Source organism: Pygocentrus nattereri, chromosome 22 (genome assembly GCF_015220715.1).
Source record: "Pygocentrus nattereri isolate fPygNat1 chromosome 22, fPygNat1.pri, whole genome shotgun sequence".
In the NCBI taxonomy this organism is placed as follows: Eukaryota; Metazoa; Chordata; class Actinopteri; order Characiformes; family Serrasalmidae; genus Pygocentrus; species Pygocentrus nattereri.
In genome coordinates, this window is record NC_051232.1 from 12,258,065 (window position 1) to 12,271,407 (window position 13,343).

General features: G+C 39.9%; 1 protein-coding gene and 1 long non-coding RNA gene across 3 annotated transcripts in view; one reads left to right on the plus strand and one right to left on the minus strand.

Moving 5' to 3' along the window:
- Window positions 1-13,343, plus strand: part of spock3 (SPARC (osteonectin), cwcv and kazal like domains proteoglycan 3) — a 34,884-nt gene that overhangs the window by 14,974 nt on the left and 6,567 nt on the right. For both annotated transcript variants that reach the window (XM_017717440.2, XM_017717442.2), the window contains 3 exons: window positions 2,673-2,781; window positions 11,491-11,599; window positions 11,827-11,932. In XM_017717440.2, coding sequence (XP_017572929.1) covers window positions 2,673-2,781; window positions 11,491-11,599; window positions 11,827-11,932 — 324 coding nt within the window. The remainder of the gene's footprint in view (window positions 1-2,672; window positions 2,782-11,490; window positions 11,600-11,826; window positions 11,933-13,343) is intronic.
- The window catches only part of LOC108439187, a 40,629-nt gene that overhangs the window by 9,019 nt on the left and 18,267 nt on the right, over window positions 1-13,343 (minus strand). The window lies entirely within an intron of this gene.

The following is a 13,343-nucleotide window of genomic DNA, read 5'->3' on the forward strand; positions in this document are numbered from 1 at the left end:
CCGCTCAATGAGGAGAATAACGTTCGGTCACTGTAAACTGTGGACATTTCATGATTTTTAAAACTTTTTTTCGTGAACAGTGAACATATGCAACACAGCGCTGTTTATCGCAAATATTTTCAGTTCCTAAATCACCAAATTACTACCGTGAGTCTTCTGCCAGTCTGACAATGCCCGCTTTTCTCACACTGGGGCTGAATCTCTTGGTTAGTGCACTACGTAGGAATTTAATTACTAACTCCTGCACCCCAACAGTGTGAACTATCACCATAAAAAATGGTCATTTGTGATTTATCCACATTCATACTTGACAAGCAGTGCACGATTTGATAGCAGTAGCTAGAATTTCTAATCTTAAATGTTACACAGCACACTATTTAGCTAGGGAGTATGGAGCTGTTTGGGATTCAGCCCGGGTTTGATGCTACTTCTGACAAACACACACATTTGAATCATATTGTGAGTACTTTAATTCAAGCCTGTGATATTAATATTGGAGTTCTTTAGCATGTTTGCTATGTTTTAGCCTGTTGGCTAGCTGACTAGCCTAGTTCTAGTAAACAAAAACAGGTTCTTACTTCATCAGCACACTCGGTGCTCCGTCCAGTCAGGATTAGAGTCAAAGATTAATCCATTAACCACAGAAGGGTTTTTCATGCCGTGGCACAATAATACAGAGTTGAGCTTCGAACACAGCTCAGCCAATCAGATTTTAGGACTTTAGGAGTTATCCGTTTTATAATTGTTAATATCCTTTTTCTCCAACTGATGAAAGACACAGCTCAAGCTTAAATAAACAAACTCACTGCTGCTCTCTAAGGATATTATAGCACCAAGTCAGAAGTTAGAATGTTTGTTGTTTTCTTAAGACCTGTGTGTTTTTTGCACATGTATTTGCCCCCAAATGATGAACACGCATTCATATTTTTTGCCATGTTTGTTGCAATGTAAAGATACAATTTTGAACACCAACAACTGCAGAAAATGATTGTGAACAGTACAAATCCTTGCAATAAGGCAATTATGTAATAGTTGTGACAGGCCTAGTACTAGCTAGCCTGATCTTAAGCTAATTAGTACTTAATTAATCGGAAACAACAACTCTCTACTATAGATGGTGCTATCACTTTCCATTTTCCTCTTTGTGCAGATTTTCTGTAAGGATTAAATGTTGTGCTAAAAGTTCAAGAGCTTAACAGTAGCGTTCTTCCTGTGGAATCAATATTATTTAGTGTGATTTAGTTGTACAAGCATGAGGTTCACTGGGCTCTTCCAGAAGCATTGTTTTAGAGCAGTGCTTGACTTCACTTGTCTTGTTCTCTGAATTCAAGTATTAGTCTAGGGTTATTAGTGTCTCACTGTCTGTGACAATAGATGAATTAATGCACTGATCACGCTCAACTTTTAGGCACTGTTACAAACACACACACACAGACACACAGACACACACACCCACATTAGAACAATAGAATTAGAGAGTGCTGAGGAGATCAGGTTTGGATAAGCTGCTGAAGCCTGTGCTGGATTTTGCTAAGGCTCTTACAGTGTGAGGTCAGAGACCATTCTAAGTGTGGATATGTGTGTGTGTGTGTGTGTGTGTGTTTGAACAAGTGGAATAGAAGGAGAGTGTATAACTGCGATACTGTTTGTGTGTTAGCCTTTTAGGGTTATAATGAGAGGTAATGGCATTAGAGGCTCTCGCTTGCTCTCCTCACTGTAAAGCTTTACGTTGCCCACGTAAAGACACATCAGAAATAGAACGTTTATTTATAAGCACCCACACATCCCAGGGCTGATCACTCAGTTCCTGCTTGATTTTTCTGCCTTGTGGTTTTTTCCGTTCATTACAAGCTTTCTTTCCTGACAGTGGCATAAGTGAGTGACTAGGTTGAAAGTAACACATTTTTAGCACAGAATTATCACTTAACTAGCATCAATGAGGACACACTAATGATCTGATCTGCTAAAGATGTGGTAATAGTAATTTCATTTTCTCATAAATTTACTATAAATTGGATAACAGTGTTGTACTTTCAAACTGACTTTTTCACTCATTATAACAATATCAGTGATATTTACTTTTCATATTCCTGTCATCTCCAAAAAGAGCTTCCTGTTGAACATGTGATTTGTGGATATTCCAACAGCTTCATAGGGGGAATGTAGTGGAACTCAACTCAAATGGACATTATTCATATCATGTGTTAGATGACATGAAAAAAAGATGTTTCAAATATGAAACATTAAATGAATTCACACATTAAAGCAAAAAGATGTTTTAATGTTATGATTATATTTCAAGGTAAAGTGTAGTTACTTTACCTTGAAATAGGAAGATTGAACAGACAAAAATACTGTTTTCTAAGTGCTGTAGATAGGTTTTATTCATGATTGAAGTTATTTAGCTCAAACATGCACATAGGTTGTTGTAAAGGACACTTTACGCCCATGTTTAAAATGTCTTTTACCTTTCCTTTGCATGCATATTTGTAAATATACTGGAGCACAGCGGGCACCCCAGTCTTGCATACGTATAGAAAGTCTGAGAGCAGTTTCTCTAGCATTTAATAAAAGATCATTTTTAGCAAAACAATGAGTTAATGCAGTTTATGATAAATTTGATCAACTCTTTTCCTTTCTTTCTCTATGTGTGTTTGTGATACGTATGTTAGGTCTGGATCCTGCCAAAGATCCCTGTTTGAAGATAAAATGCAGCCGACACAAGCAATGCGTGGCTGAAGACTACAAAACACCCACCTGCGTTAGCCAGCGCAGGATGAGGTAAAGTGTTTACTATTTCAAACTACTCTGTTATCTTCTGTAATTGTAATGCTTAAAGCCCCGGCTAATGATTTCAGCAGATTAGCCTAGGATTAGCTTAGTTTTCTAACAGAAAATATGCCAAATGTTAGTACTGTATGTTTTAAAGTTATTTAAAATATTAATTACATTATACGTATTAAAATACATAATTAATTACAACTTTTGCCAATATTTGCTGGCATAGAACTTGTTTATATGATGAAGGCGTGACCTCTGTAAAAATCTAGAATGTTTTTATGTATATATTACAAAAGTAGCCGAACTTGGCAAATCCTGATAGACTGTTGTATTATCAGCATTCTTGAGTTTTGTCCTGTTGAGATTAGTTTAACATGGGGAGGCTGGACAATGTCATTTTTCCAGAGGATGTCTGTAATGTTTATGACTGGTTTGCACAGAATAACAGCTACAGATGACAGTGGCTACATGACTTGTGTACCATAAACGGTACATTCAGCTGAAAACATGTCCTGCGGTTTATTTAATCATAATTCTTCATATCCTAGCCATCTACCTAGCTGTTGTCAGTGTTTGCAATGTGGCATAAAAAACTGTCATTAGCTTGGAAATTTCAACATTGCCATAAAAAGCTGAACTTTATTTTTGTCATGTTTAAATGTTCAGAGTTGAAAACTTGATGCAGGCAATACATTTCAGCTTGAATTTGGGCTACAGACAATATTTAGAGAAGGGGTGTCAAATTCAACCTCTAAAAGGCCGTATTAAAATCCATGGGCCAGTTTTTATTTCATTTTTACTGAATATTTGACCATTGTTTATTCAAAGTATGCAAATATTTATGTAAATATGCAAACTGCAAAATATGCCAGAACAGCAAAATAGGCATGGCATACTTATTCAAAAATAATTCTAAATCAAATAAATTGTTTTGGGTTATTTGAAAAAACAAACTGCCTATTTGCTTGAAATAGACACCAGGTATCTGTTCTTTTTGTGTAACCTCTGGCCCATAGACTGCTGCTGGGGGAACGAGGTCAGATTGCACGCTATGCTGCAGTGCATGCTGGGCACTGTAGTGCATCTCAGTATGAAACGGGCTAATAAGAATAGAAAATTAAAATAATATCACAGGCTGAATAGGACTGTGTCACGGGCATGACTTGGCCCACGGGCCAAGGGATTTAGAGTACATGCTTCTTAAAGTGCTTCCTTAATTGAAAAAAAAAAACAGATGGAATATAGCAATTAACACATTCAATATAACCTGGAGTTAGTTCTACTGTTTGTTTTACAGAAGGTAAAAGGCTCCAGAATCTTGGTGCATTCAGACAGGACTTAAATCTTAGTAATTATATTACCCCACCTTCCTGTATAAAATCCTGTCAAATGAATTGTGCTTTAAACTCACTTGGTTTTTTTTTTTCATATTGCATCTTTAAAACTCTTGTCAGGAATAAACTGTCAGGGTAGCTTTTGTGTTGGCAGTAACACAATAATGCAATCACTAACGTGGTGATGCTTTTATGTTAAACTCAAGCTGGAATGACTGTAGTACTGTTTTAATGTAATTTCTTGATGTTAGACACAGAGGAGACCTTTGACACCTGCGTGTTTTTCCTTCAGCTTGGTTTAACTGAAACAGTCAGTGTCAGTGTCCCTGTGCAAGTTAGGGTAATATTTTTTGTTCATTTTAATTTTTGGAAAAATCCCTGCTACATCATAATCTAAAGCCTAGTGTTTCAGTAGACAACATAGAAGGAAACAGTAATTTTCATGCTGAAATGTGTGTCTAGTCTTTTGATAACTCATGCAAATATGTATTCCTAATAATTGCATTAGTTTTGACTTTACATAGCTTGAATACTTGTGTCTGTCTCTGTGTATGAACTTACGATTCAAGTTCAAAAGCCATGCAAAGGTCGAAAAACAGCTTGAAACTTCAACATGGTCTTGCATAATGAGAAATGAAATCGGTCACTGCCCATATCAAAAAGTAGTCTACATCAGGCTAGCACTTCAGACTCCTGAGGGCTGATTAATACCAGCAAATGTACAGGTTTAACGCATCGCAAAAGGACATTAGGGTTGGGAGCTGGCGCTGAACGTTATACGTTGAATCAGTTGGTTCAGTGAAACATTGCATGCAGCAGAACACTGTAGCACCTCAAGCCTTCTCTGATTAGCATACATTATCGTAGCCGAATGCAATGAGGGAGAGAAAAGATGTGCTGCTGTTGGGAGGCAATTGTCTGAGTGTGTTCTGAAAAGAAACATTAGTGTGGCTCCACCTGCTCTCTGTGGATGAACTAACAGCTTTTTATTTCTGCTATCAGCTGAAGAAAACATAGGAATCCCCAAGTAAGTGTACTCTAACAGGAAAAAACAGAATAAGTGACTCCTATTACTGCGGCTGGGTGTTTTTTTTTATTAAATGTCACACTTGCGTCTCCACTGCTTTGAAAACCTGTAGCAAGAGGGAGACAAAGAAGCAAGATGCATACGCAAGTCCTTGTTTTTATTGAAAGTCATGACAAAAGAATCCACAAAAGAACAAAACAATAAGAACAATAACAAAATACTACAACAGAAAGGATACAAGACTAGAGAACATGAGTAGAAAACATATGGGAGAAAACAAAAAACAAGGCCTGAGAACACAAAACACCAAACAAACACAAAGTACATAACCAAGGGTTTAAATACACATGGAACAAACCAGAAACACCTGGGACTAAGGAGAGGGCAGGGCTACAAACAACACACAGGTGAGACAGATGGCAAGTAGGAGGAGACAAAGACCAGAACAAGAAGAAAAGCATATGAGCAATGTAAACTAATGCATATGAAACCGTATGTGCTAAGGATAGGTGTGTTATCTGAATATATCGCTGGAAATAATAATGTCCCTGAAAATAATGTTTTCTAGGTGAGAAAAGCTAACACATCCCTCTCCATCTCCCCCTCTTTCTCTAAAAAAATATATACACTGCTCAAAAAAATAAAGGGAACACTTAAACAACACAATATAACTCCAAGTAAATCAAACTTCTATGAAATCAAACTGTCCACTTAGGAAGCAACACTGGCTGACAATCAATGTCACATGCTGTTGTGCAAATGGAATAGACAACAGGTGGAAATTATTGGCAATTAGCAAGACACACTCAATAAAGGAGTGGTTCTGCAGGTGGGGACCACAGACCACTTCTCAGTACCTTTCTGCTTTCTGGCTGATGTTTTGGTCACTTTTGAATGTTGGTGGTGCTTTCACACTCGTGGTAGCATGAGACGGACTCTACAACCCACACAAGTGGCTCAGGTAGTGCAGCTCATCCAGGATGGCACATCAATGCGAGCTGTGGCAAGAAGGTTTGCTGTGTCTGTCAGCGTAGTGTCCAGAGGCTGGAGGTGCTACCAGGAGACAGGCCAGTACACCAGGTGACGTGGAGGAGCCCGTAGGAGGGCAACAACCCAGCAGCAGGACCGCTACCTCCACCTTTGTGCAAGGAGGAACAGGAGTACTGCCAGAGCAAAATGACCTCCAGCAGGCCACAAATGAGCATGTGTCTGCACACACGGCTAGAAACCATGAGGATGGTATGAGGGCCCGACGTCCACAGATGGGGTTGTGCTTACAGCCCAACACTGTGCAGGACACTTGGCATTTGCCAGAGAACACCAGGATTGGCAAATTCACCACTGGCGCCCTGTGCTCTTCACAGATAAAAGCAGGTTCACACTGAACAGATGTGACAGAGTCTGGAGACGCCGTGGAGAGCGATCTGCTACCTGCAACATCCTTCAGCATGACCGCTTTGGCAGTGGGTCAGTAATGGTGTGGGGTGGCATTTCTTTGGAGGGCCACATAGCCCTCCATGTCCTCGCCAGAGGTAGCTTGACTGCCATTAGGTACCGAGATGAGATCCTCAGACCCCTTGTGAGACCATATGCTGGTGCGGTTGGCCCTGGGTTCCTCCTAATGCAGGACAATACTAGACCTCATGTGGCTGGAGTGTCAGCAGCTCCTGCAAGATGAAGGCATTGAAGCTATGGACTGGCCCGCCCGTTCCCCAGACCTGAATCCGATTGAGCACATCTCCATCCACCAACGCCACGTTGCACCACAGACTGTCCAGGAGTTGGTGGATGCTTTAGTCCAGGTCTGGGAGGAGATCCCTCAGGAGACCATCCGCCACCTCATCAGGAGCATGCCCAGGCGTTGTAGGGAGGTCATACAGGCATGTGGAGGCCAAACACAATACTGAGCCTCATTTTGACTTGTTTTAAGGACATTATATCAAAGTTGGATCAGCCTGTCGTGTGTTTTTCCACTTTAATTTTGTGTGTGACTCCAAATCCAGGCTTCCATTGGTTAATAAATTTGATTTCCATTGATGTTTGTGTGATTTTGTTGTCAGCACATTCAACTTTGTACAGAACAAAGTATTCAATGAGAATATTTCATTCATTCAGATCTAGGATGTTATTTGAGTGTTCCCTTTATTTTTTTGAGCAGTGTGTGTATATTTCTGATTCCTATCACCATTAATGGTAATTCTGATGTTATTAGGATGTAATATTTTATAATATACTATGCTTCATCAGTTTCATAACATAATTAAGCAAAAATATTGGAATTCTCCTTTAAGGTCACATATTAACACAAAACCACTACAAGCGTACTGACCTTATACTGACTCACCTTAGACTCCTTTTACTTCATTGGCTATTTAAATAATGCACGTTCAGAATAGAAAAGATTGACTATAAATTAAAAATTGTGTAATTTTTAATTAAGCTTTCTTATTGAATATCAGAACAAAAGTAGTGGCAGTGTTACACTCAAAGATACATCACTAAATCAATGCAGTCAGAAATGGATTACCTCCTGTACCGCATGCATGTGAATATTCTAATAGCGAGAACGTTTAAAACGGCCATTGCTCGTCCGAGCCGTCTGTGGCCGGGGTTGACCAATGACGCAGTGTTTCAATTCAGCAGTATTGGGATTAGATGATTTGCTCAAAGGCACAATGGCAGCAGACGTTTAAATTCACAGGCCCTTGGTTCCCATGGGATCAAACTAACAACCCCTTGGCTTCACCATGCTCTAGTTCCTGGACCCCCAGCGCACTGGACCAGCAGTAAAAGCACACTCATTTACTGGTTAATGACAGAGCGAGAAAGTTGCTCCAAGGCAATTAAAAAGAATTGTCTTTAAGAATAGAATAAACACATTATGCCCCAAGTTGATTCAGGCATTTAAGTGAGCAACAACTCCTGCCAAAGTGAGTGTGTAGTTTGTGTGTGTGTGTGTGTGTGTGTGTGTGTGTGTGTGTGTGTGTGTGTGTGTGTGTGTGTGTGTGAGGTGAAAATGAGGGTACACTCTGTCCTGGTTTTTCTTCCTAAACTACAGTTGTCAACAGTGATTGTTGCCATGAAAATGGAAACAGGACGCGTGCTGAGTGTGAGAATGGTAAAGCCCAACAAGAAGTGTCTGTTAATGATCTGATGAAAGAAAAGCATGGAAGAAGAGCAAGGGAGGGCAGAAAGAGAGAGAAGTTATGGAGGGCCGGTCACAAAACTGCTGTCTCGTCCACTTTCTTTTTAATTGTTTTAAGTCCCGTTTTGTTTTTAGGGGGAGTAACACAAAGGGAAAGAAAAGTATGAAAACAAAACAAAGCCATCTTCAGGAACCTACTGCATCTTTTTCACATTCTCTAAGCAGCATTATATAATTAATATTCATGGAGGCAGTTTTGCAGTGTCTTCCATGCAGAACATGGAGCTGCTCACAAATTTAATCTACTGCGTTGCTTAAAGCAATGGTTTGGACAGAAGTCTAATTTACACAATTTTCCCCTTATCCCAGATGTAGTTAATCAGCCAAGACACGTTTGGCGTTCAAATTTTGCTTTTTTTGTTTAGCACTGGAGCTACAAGGCGACTGTTGCTAACAAGTGCTAGAAGTCAGTAGACAACCAAATCTTTTCTGTGAATAAATGCCCAAAAATTTCTCTCATACAGCATCCAGGTTCTTATTAAGGTAGCACAGACATGTCATTGTGGTAGGCATATGGATGCTACAGATTATTTTTCTATTTATGAATAGCTGATCACCTTCAGTAGAGACAGAAATTGTAAATATAGTGTAGTGTTCATATTACGCCAGACAATATCTAAAAATAATTATCACAATATTGTCTAGCTAAAAACAGTGATTGTCATATATTGAGTGTATGAACCAGAAGAACTTTTTCGCCTGGTTAGAGCTACGTGCTCTAGGTTAATATATTCAGTCACTTCAGCTTGATTGTTTTACTGCTGTGAAAAGGTAAAGACTAAAACTGAACTGGAGCATGTGATCACAAATGAAGGAAAATGAACCAAAATTTCACAGCATACTCACAAGCTGTTTAATGTTAAATTGGTTCTCTCTAGTTCTCTCAAAGTTCTTTTCCCAACATGCCAGTTATCGCCTTTTACATGTCATTGGATTACTTGTTCATCATTGACGATATCTGATTACATCCCCCTATTGCTCAGACCTAGTGTGGATTCTGCAGTTGAATTATGCAGAGGAGTCAGGATTAAGCATAACACCTCTTGTCTACAAAAACACAGAAAAAACAGAATACGATTATTTGCAAATCCTTTTCAACCTATATTCAATTGAATACACTACAAAGACAAGATATTTAATGTTCAAATGGATAAACTTTATTGTTTTTTGCAAATATTCACTCATTTTGAATTTGATGCCTGCAACATGTTCCAAAGAGGTTGGGACAGGGGCAACAAAAGACTGGGAAAGTTGAGGAATGCTCAAAAAACACCTGTTTGGAACATTCCACAGGTGAACAGGTTATTAAGGAAACAAGGTGAGTGTCATGATTGGGTATAAAGGAAGCATCCCTGAAAGGCTCAGTCGTTCACAAGCAAGGATGTGGCGAGGTTCACCACTTTGTGAACAACTGCATGAGCAAATAGTCCAACAGTTTAAGAATGTTTCTCAACGTTCAATTGCAAGGAATTTAGGGATTTCATCATCTACAGTCCATAATATCATTAAAAGATTCAGAGAATCTGGAGAAATCTCTGCAAGTAAGCGGCAAGGCAGAAAACCAACATTAAATACCCGTGACCTTCGATCCCTCAGGCAGCAGTGCATTAAAAACCGACATCATTCTCTAACGGATATTCCCACATCGCCTCAGGAACACTTCAGAAAACCATTGTCAGTTAAGTTAAAACTCTGCCATGCGAAGCGAAAGCCTTATATCAACAACACTCAGAAACGCAGCCGGCTTCTCTGGGCCCGAGCTCATCTGAGATGGACTGACGCAAAGTGGAAAAGTGTCCTGTGGTCTGACGAGTCCACATTTCAAATTGTTTTTGGAAATCATGGATGTTGTGTCCTCCGGGCTAAAGAGGAAAAGCACTGTCCAGATTGTCATCAGCACAAAGTTCAAAAGCCAGCATCTCTGATGGTATGGGGATATGTTAGTGCCCATGGCCTGGGTAACTTGCACATCTGTGAAGGCTCCATTAATGCTGAAAGGTACATACAGGTTTTGGAGCAACATATGCTGCCATCCAAGCAACGTCTTTTTCAGGGACGTCCCTGCTTATTTCAGCAAGACAATGCCAAGCCACATTCTGCACGTGTTACAACAGCGTGGCTTCGTAGTAAAAGAGTGCGGGTACTAGACTGGCCTGCCTGCAGTCCAGACCTGTCTCCCATTGAAAATGTGTGGCGCATTATGAAGCGCAAAATACGACAACGAAGACCCCGGACTGTTGAACAACTGAAGTTGTACATCAAGCAAGAATGGGAAAGAATTCCACCTTCAAAGCTTCAACAATTAGTGTCCTCAGTTCCCAAACGCTTATTGAGTGTTGTTAAAAGGAAAGGTGATATAACACAGTGGTAAACATGCCCCTGTCCCAACTTCTTTGGAATGTGTTGCAGGCATCAAATTCAAAATGAGTGACTATTTGCAAAAAAACAATAAAGTTTATCCATTTGAACATTAAATATCTTGTGTTTGTAGTGTATTCAATTGAATATAGGTTGAAAAGGATTTGCAAATCATCGTACTCTGTTTTTATTTATGTTTTACACAACGTCCCAACTTCACTGGAATTGGGGTTGTACTACACCATGAACTTTTGTTGATCTTTATAATTCACAGTAAGTCACAGTTAAGTTTGTCTTAAACCACATTGTGTGTGCAACCTCAATGACAATGTACTGTATTTACAGAAAAGATTTTGGTAACTGTCGTTTTCTAGTGTTTGCCAGCAATCTCCAGTTTGGAACTAAAGAAGTGAAATTTGGACATCAAACATGTCTTGGCCAATCAAATACATCTGGAAAATTCTGTGAATGTGAATTTCGGATGAACTGTCACTAAGATTGTAGTCTGCATTTAGAATTGTTTTGGAGAGAGATGTTTCTGGTGACTCAGAACCAGTGTTCTTCTTTCACTCTGGAATATACAAACAGACATGGGAAAAAGAGAGCAGATTTGGGACATAAGATAGATGAAGTTAAATGAAAGAGAAAGGACTGGGAGGTGAAAGATCATGTAAGCAAAGTCAAGTCATCTTTGAATGTCGCTTTCACAGTATGTGTCATTAAGACGTCAACAGGAGTCATCTCTGACTCACTCTCTTTCTCGCTTTCTCTCTGTTCTTTTGTAGTTTCACTAAGGGAATGGGTCTGAACCCAGCACAGCTGAAGTGCAAGAGATGTCCAGTGGTGCATCCATCACCGGTCTGTGGAACAGATGGACACTCTTACTCTACCAAGGTGATACATGCATACGGACAAAATTGCAATATTCCAGTAGTCAGATAATATGTCTGTGTGCTGGTTGTGCGATTACAGTGTAATTTCCCAGGAAGGTATTCAAGCAAAAGATTAATTTCTAACCAGCAGTGTACTGTTCTGATCTAATCTCTGTGTGTGTGTGTGTGTGTGTGTGTGTGTGTGTGTGTGTGTGTGTGTGTGTGTGTGTGTGTGTGCGCGTGCTGCAGTGTAAACTGGAGTATCAGGCGTGTATCTCTGGGAAGCAGATTTCTGTGAAATGCCCAGGACAGTGTCCCTGCTCATCGCAATTGAACAACCCTTCGGAGAAGAGAGGTAAACACAGATCTGCACAGTCACAAAATTAAAGGTCGAACCCGACTGACCAGCCTGGCCTGAGTGGTGCAGCTAAATTTGAAGTCCGACCTGTGCCAATGACTTTTGAACCCTGCCTGTCCAGGCTACCTGGTACTGACAAATTTAAAACCCTACCTATACCCTTGACTTTGAAACCCGACCTGGCCAGGCTCAACTGGTACTGCTAAATTTGAAACCCAACCTGTACTCATCAATTGGGAACCCAACCCGGGCAGGCCCAGTTGAAACTGCTAAATTTGAAATTCGACCCGTACTCATGACTTTGAAACCCGCAGAAGCCAGGCTTGACTGGTACTGCTAAATTTGAAACCCAAACCTGAGCCGAAGCCATGACTTGATCGTCCAGTCCAAACAGCCTCGATTGGTAGTATTGAATTTGAAACTCGAACCTGACCCATACCCGCAACTTTGAAACCTGACCCAACCAGGCAACATACAGCAACAGACAATGTCATGCTGGGATAAACAGATACTTTTACTCTGTAATGTACTAACAGTTTATCATCAGTAAATACCTGGCAGAGAATAGCATCCAAACTGTTCTGCTAAACTGTTAGCCCCATTGCGCTACAGTTCCTCTTACTACAACTGCTACTTTCAGAAATGCTTAACACATTTCCATCAAGCTTAATAAGCAAGAGAAAAGATCCGCTGTGACTTCTCAAACAACCCAGCACTTCTCTCTCATCATCTATTGTGTCACAGTGACTGATGTACTGCTGGACTTGATCTTTGGCTCATTCAGGGGCACCTTCACCCACCACAGTACATGCAGCTGTAGAGTATGTTACCAGACAGAGAGAGGGCAAGAGATAAATAAAGTGAGAGAGAGTGAAACAGAGCGCAAGAAAAATAATCATGAGAGTGCACATAGGCATATTCCTTCAAATAAAAGCAAATCTACAACATAAAAAAAAAAAAAAATTTAAAAAAATAAAAAATTTGCTCATTAGAAAGCAAACCTAAGCCCAGAAAAAATCTGCCTGAACCTGGCTTGAAACCTAATGTTTTGTCTGGGTCAGTCCAGGTAGCAGACCTCTAAAACACATACACACAAAGAAGAGGAACACCTTCTTCCTCACTAAGTACCTCTGCTGTTTTGTAATGTCCTATTTCTTTTACTCCGTTTCTCGCTCTTTCTCTCTCTCCCTTTCTCTCATCCTCTCTGTATGGTACAGAGAGCCTTTATGGCTTTTGGCAACTAAGAGCATGATTATTTTAAGGATTACAGTCCGACAAACTGTCCTTATTTCTTTTCCTCTCTAAAAGTCTGTATCCCTTAGAAACCTATTAAAAGTTTTCTGTGTCAAAATCTGAGCTGCAAGCGTGAATGAGAGAGAGCGAGATGAACAGATGAGTTTAAAAATGC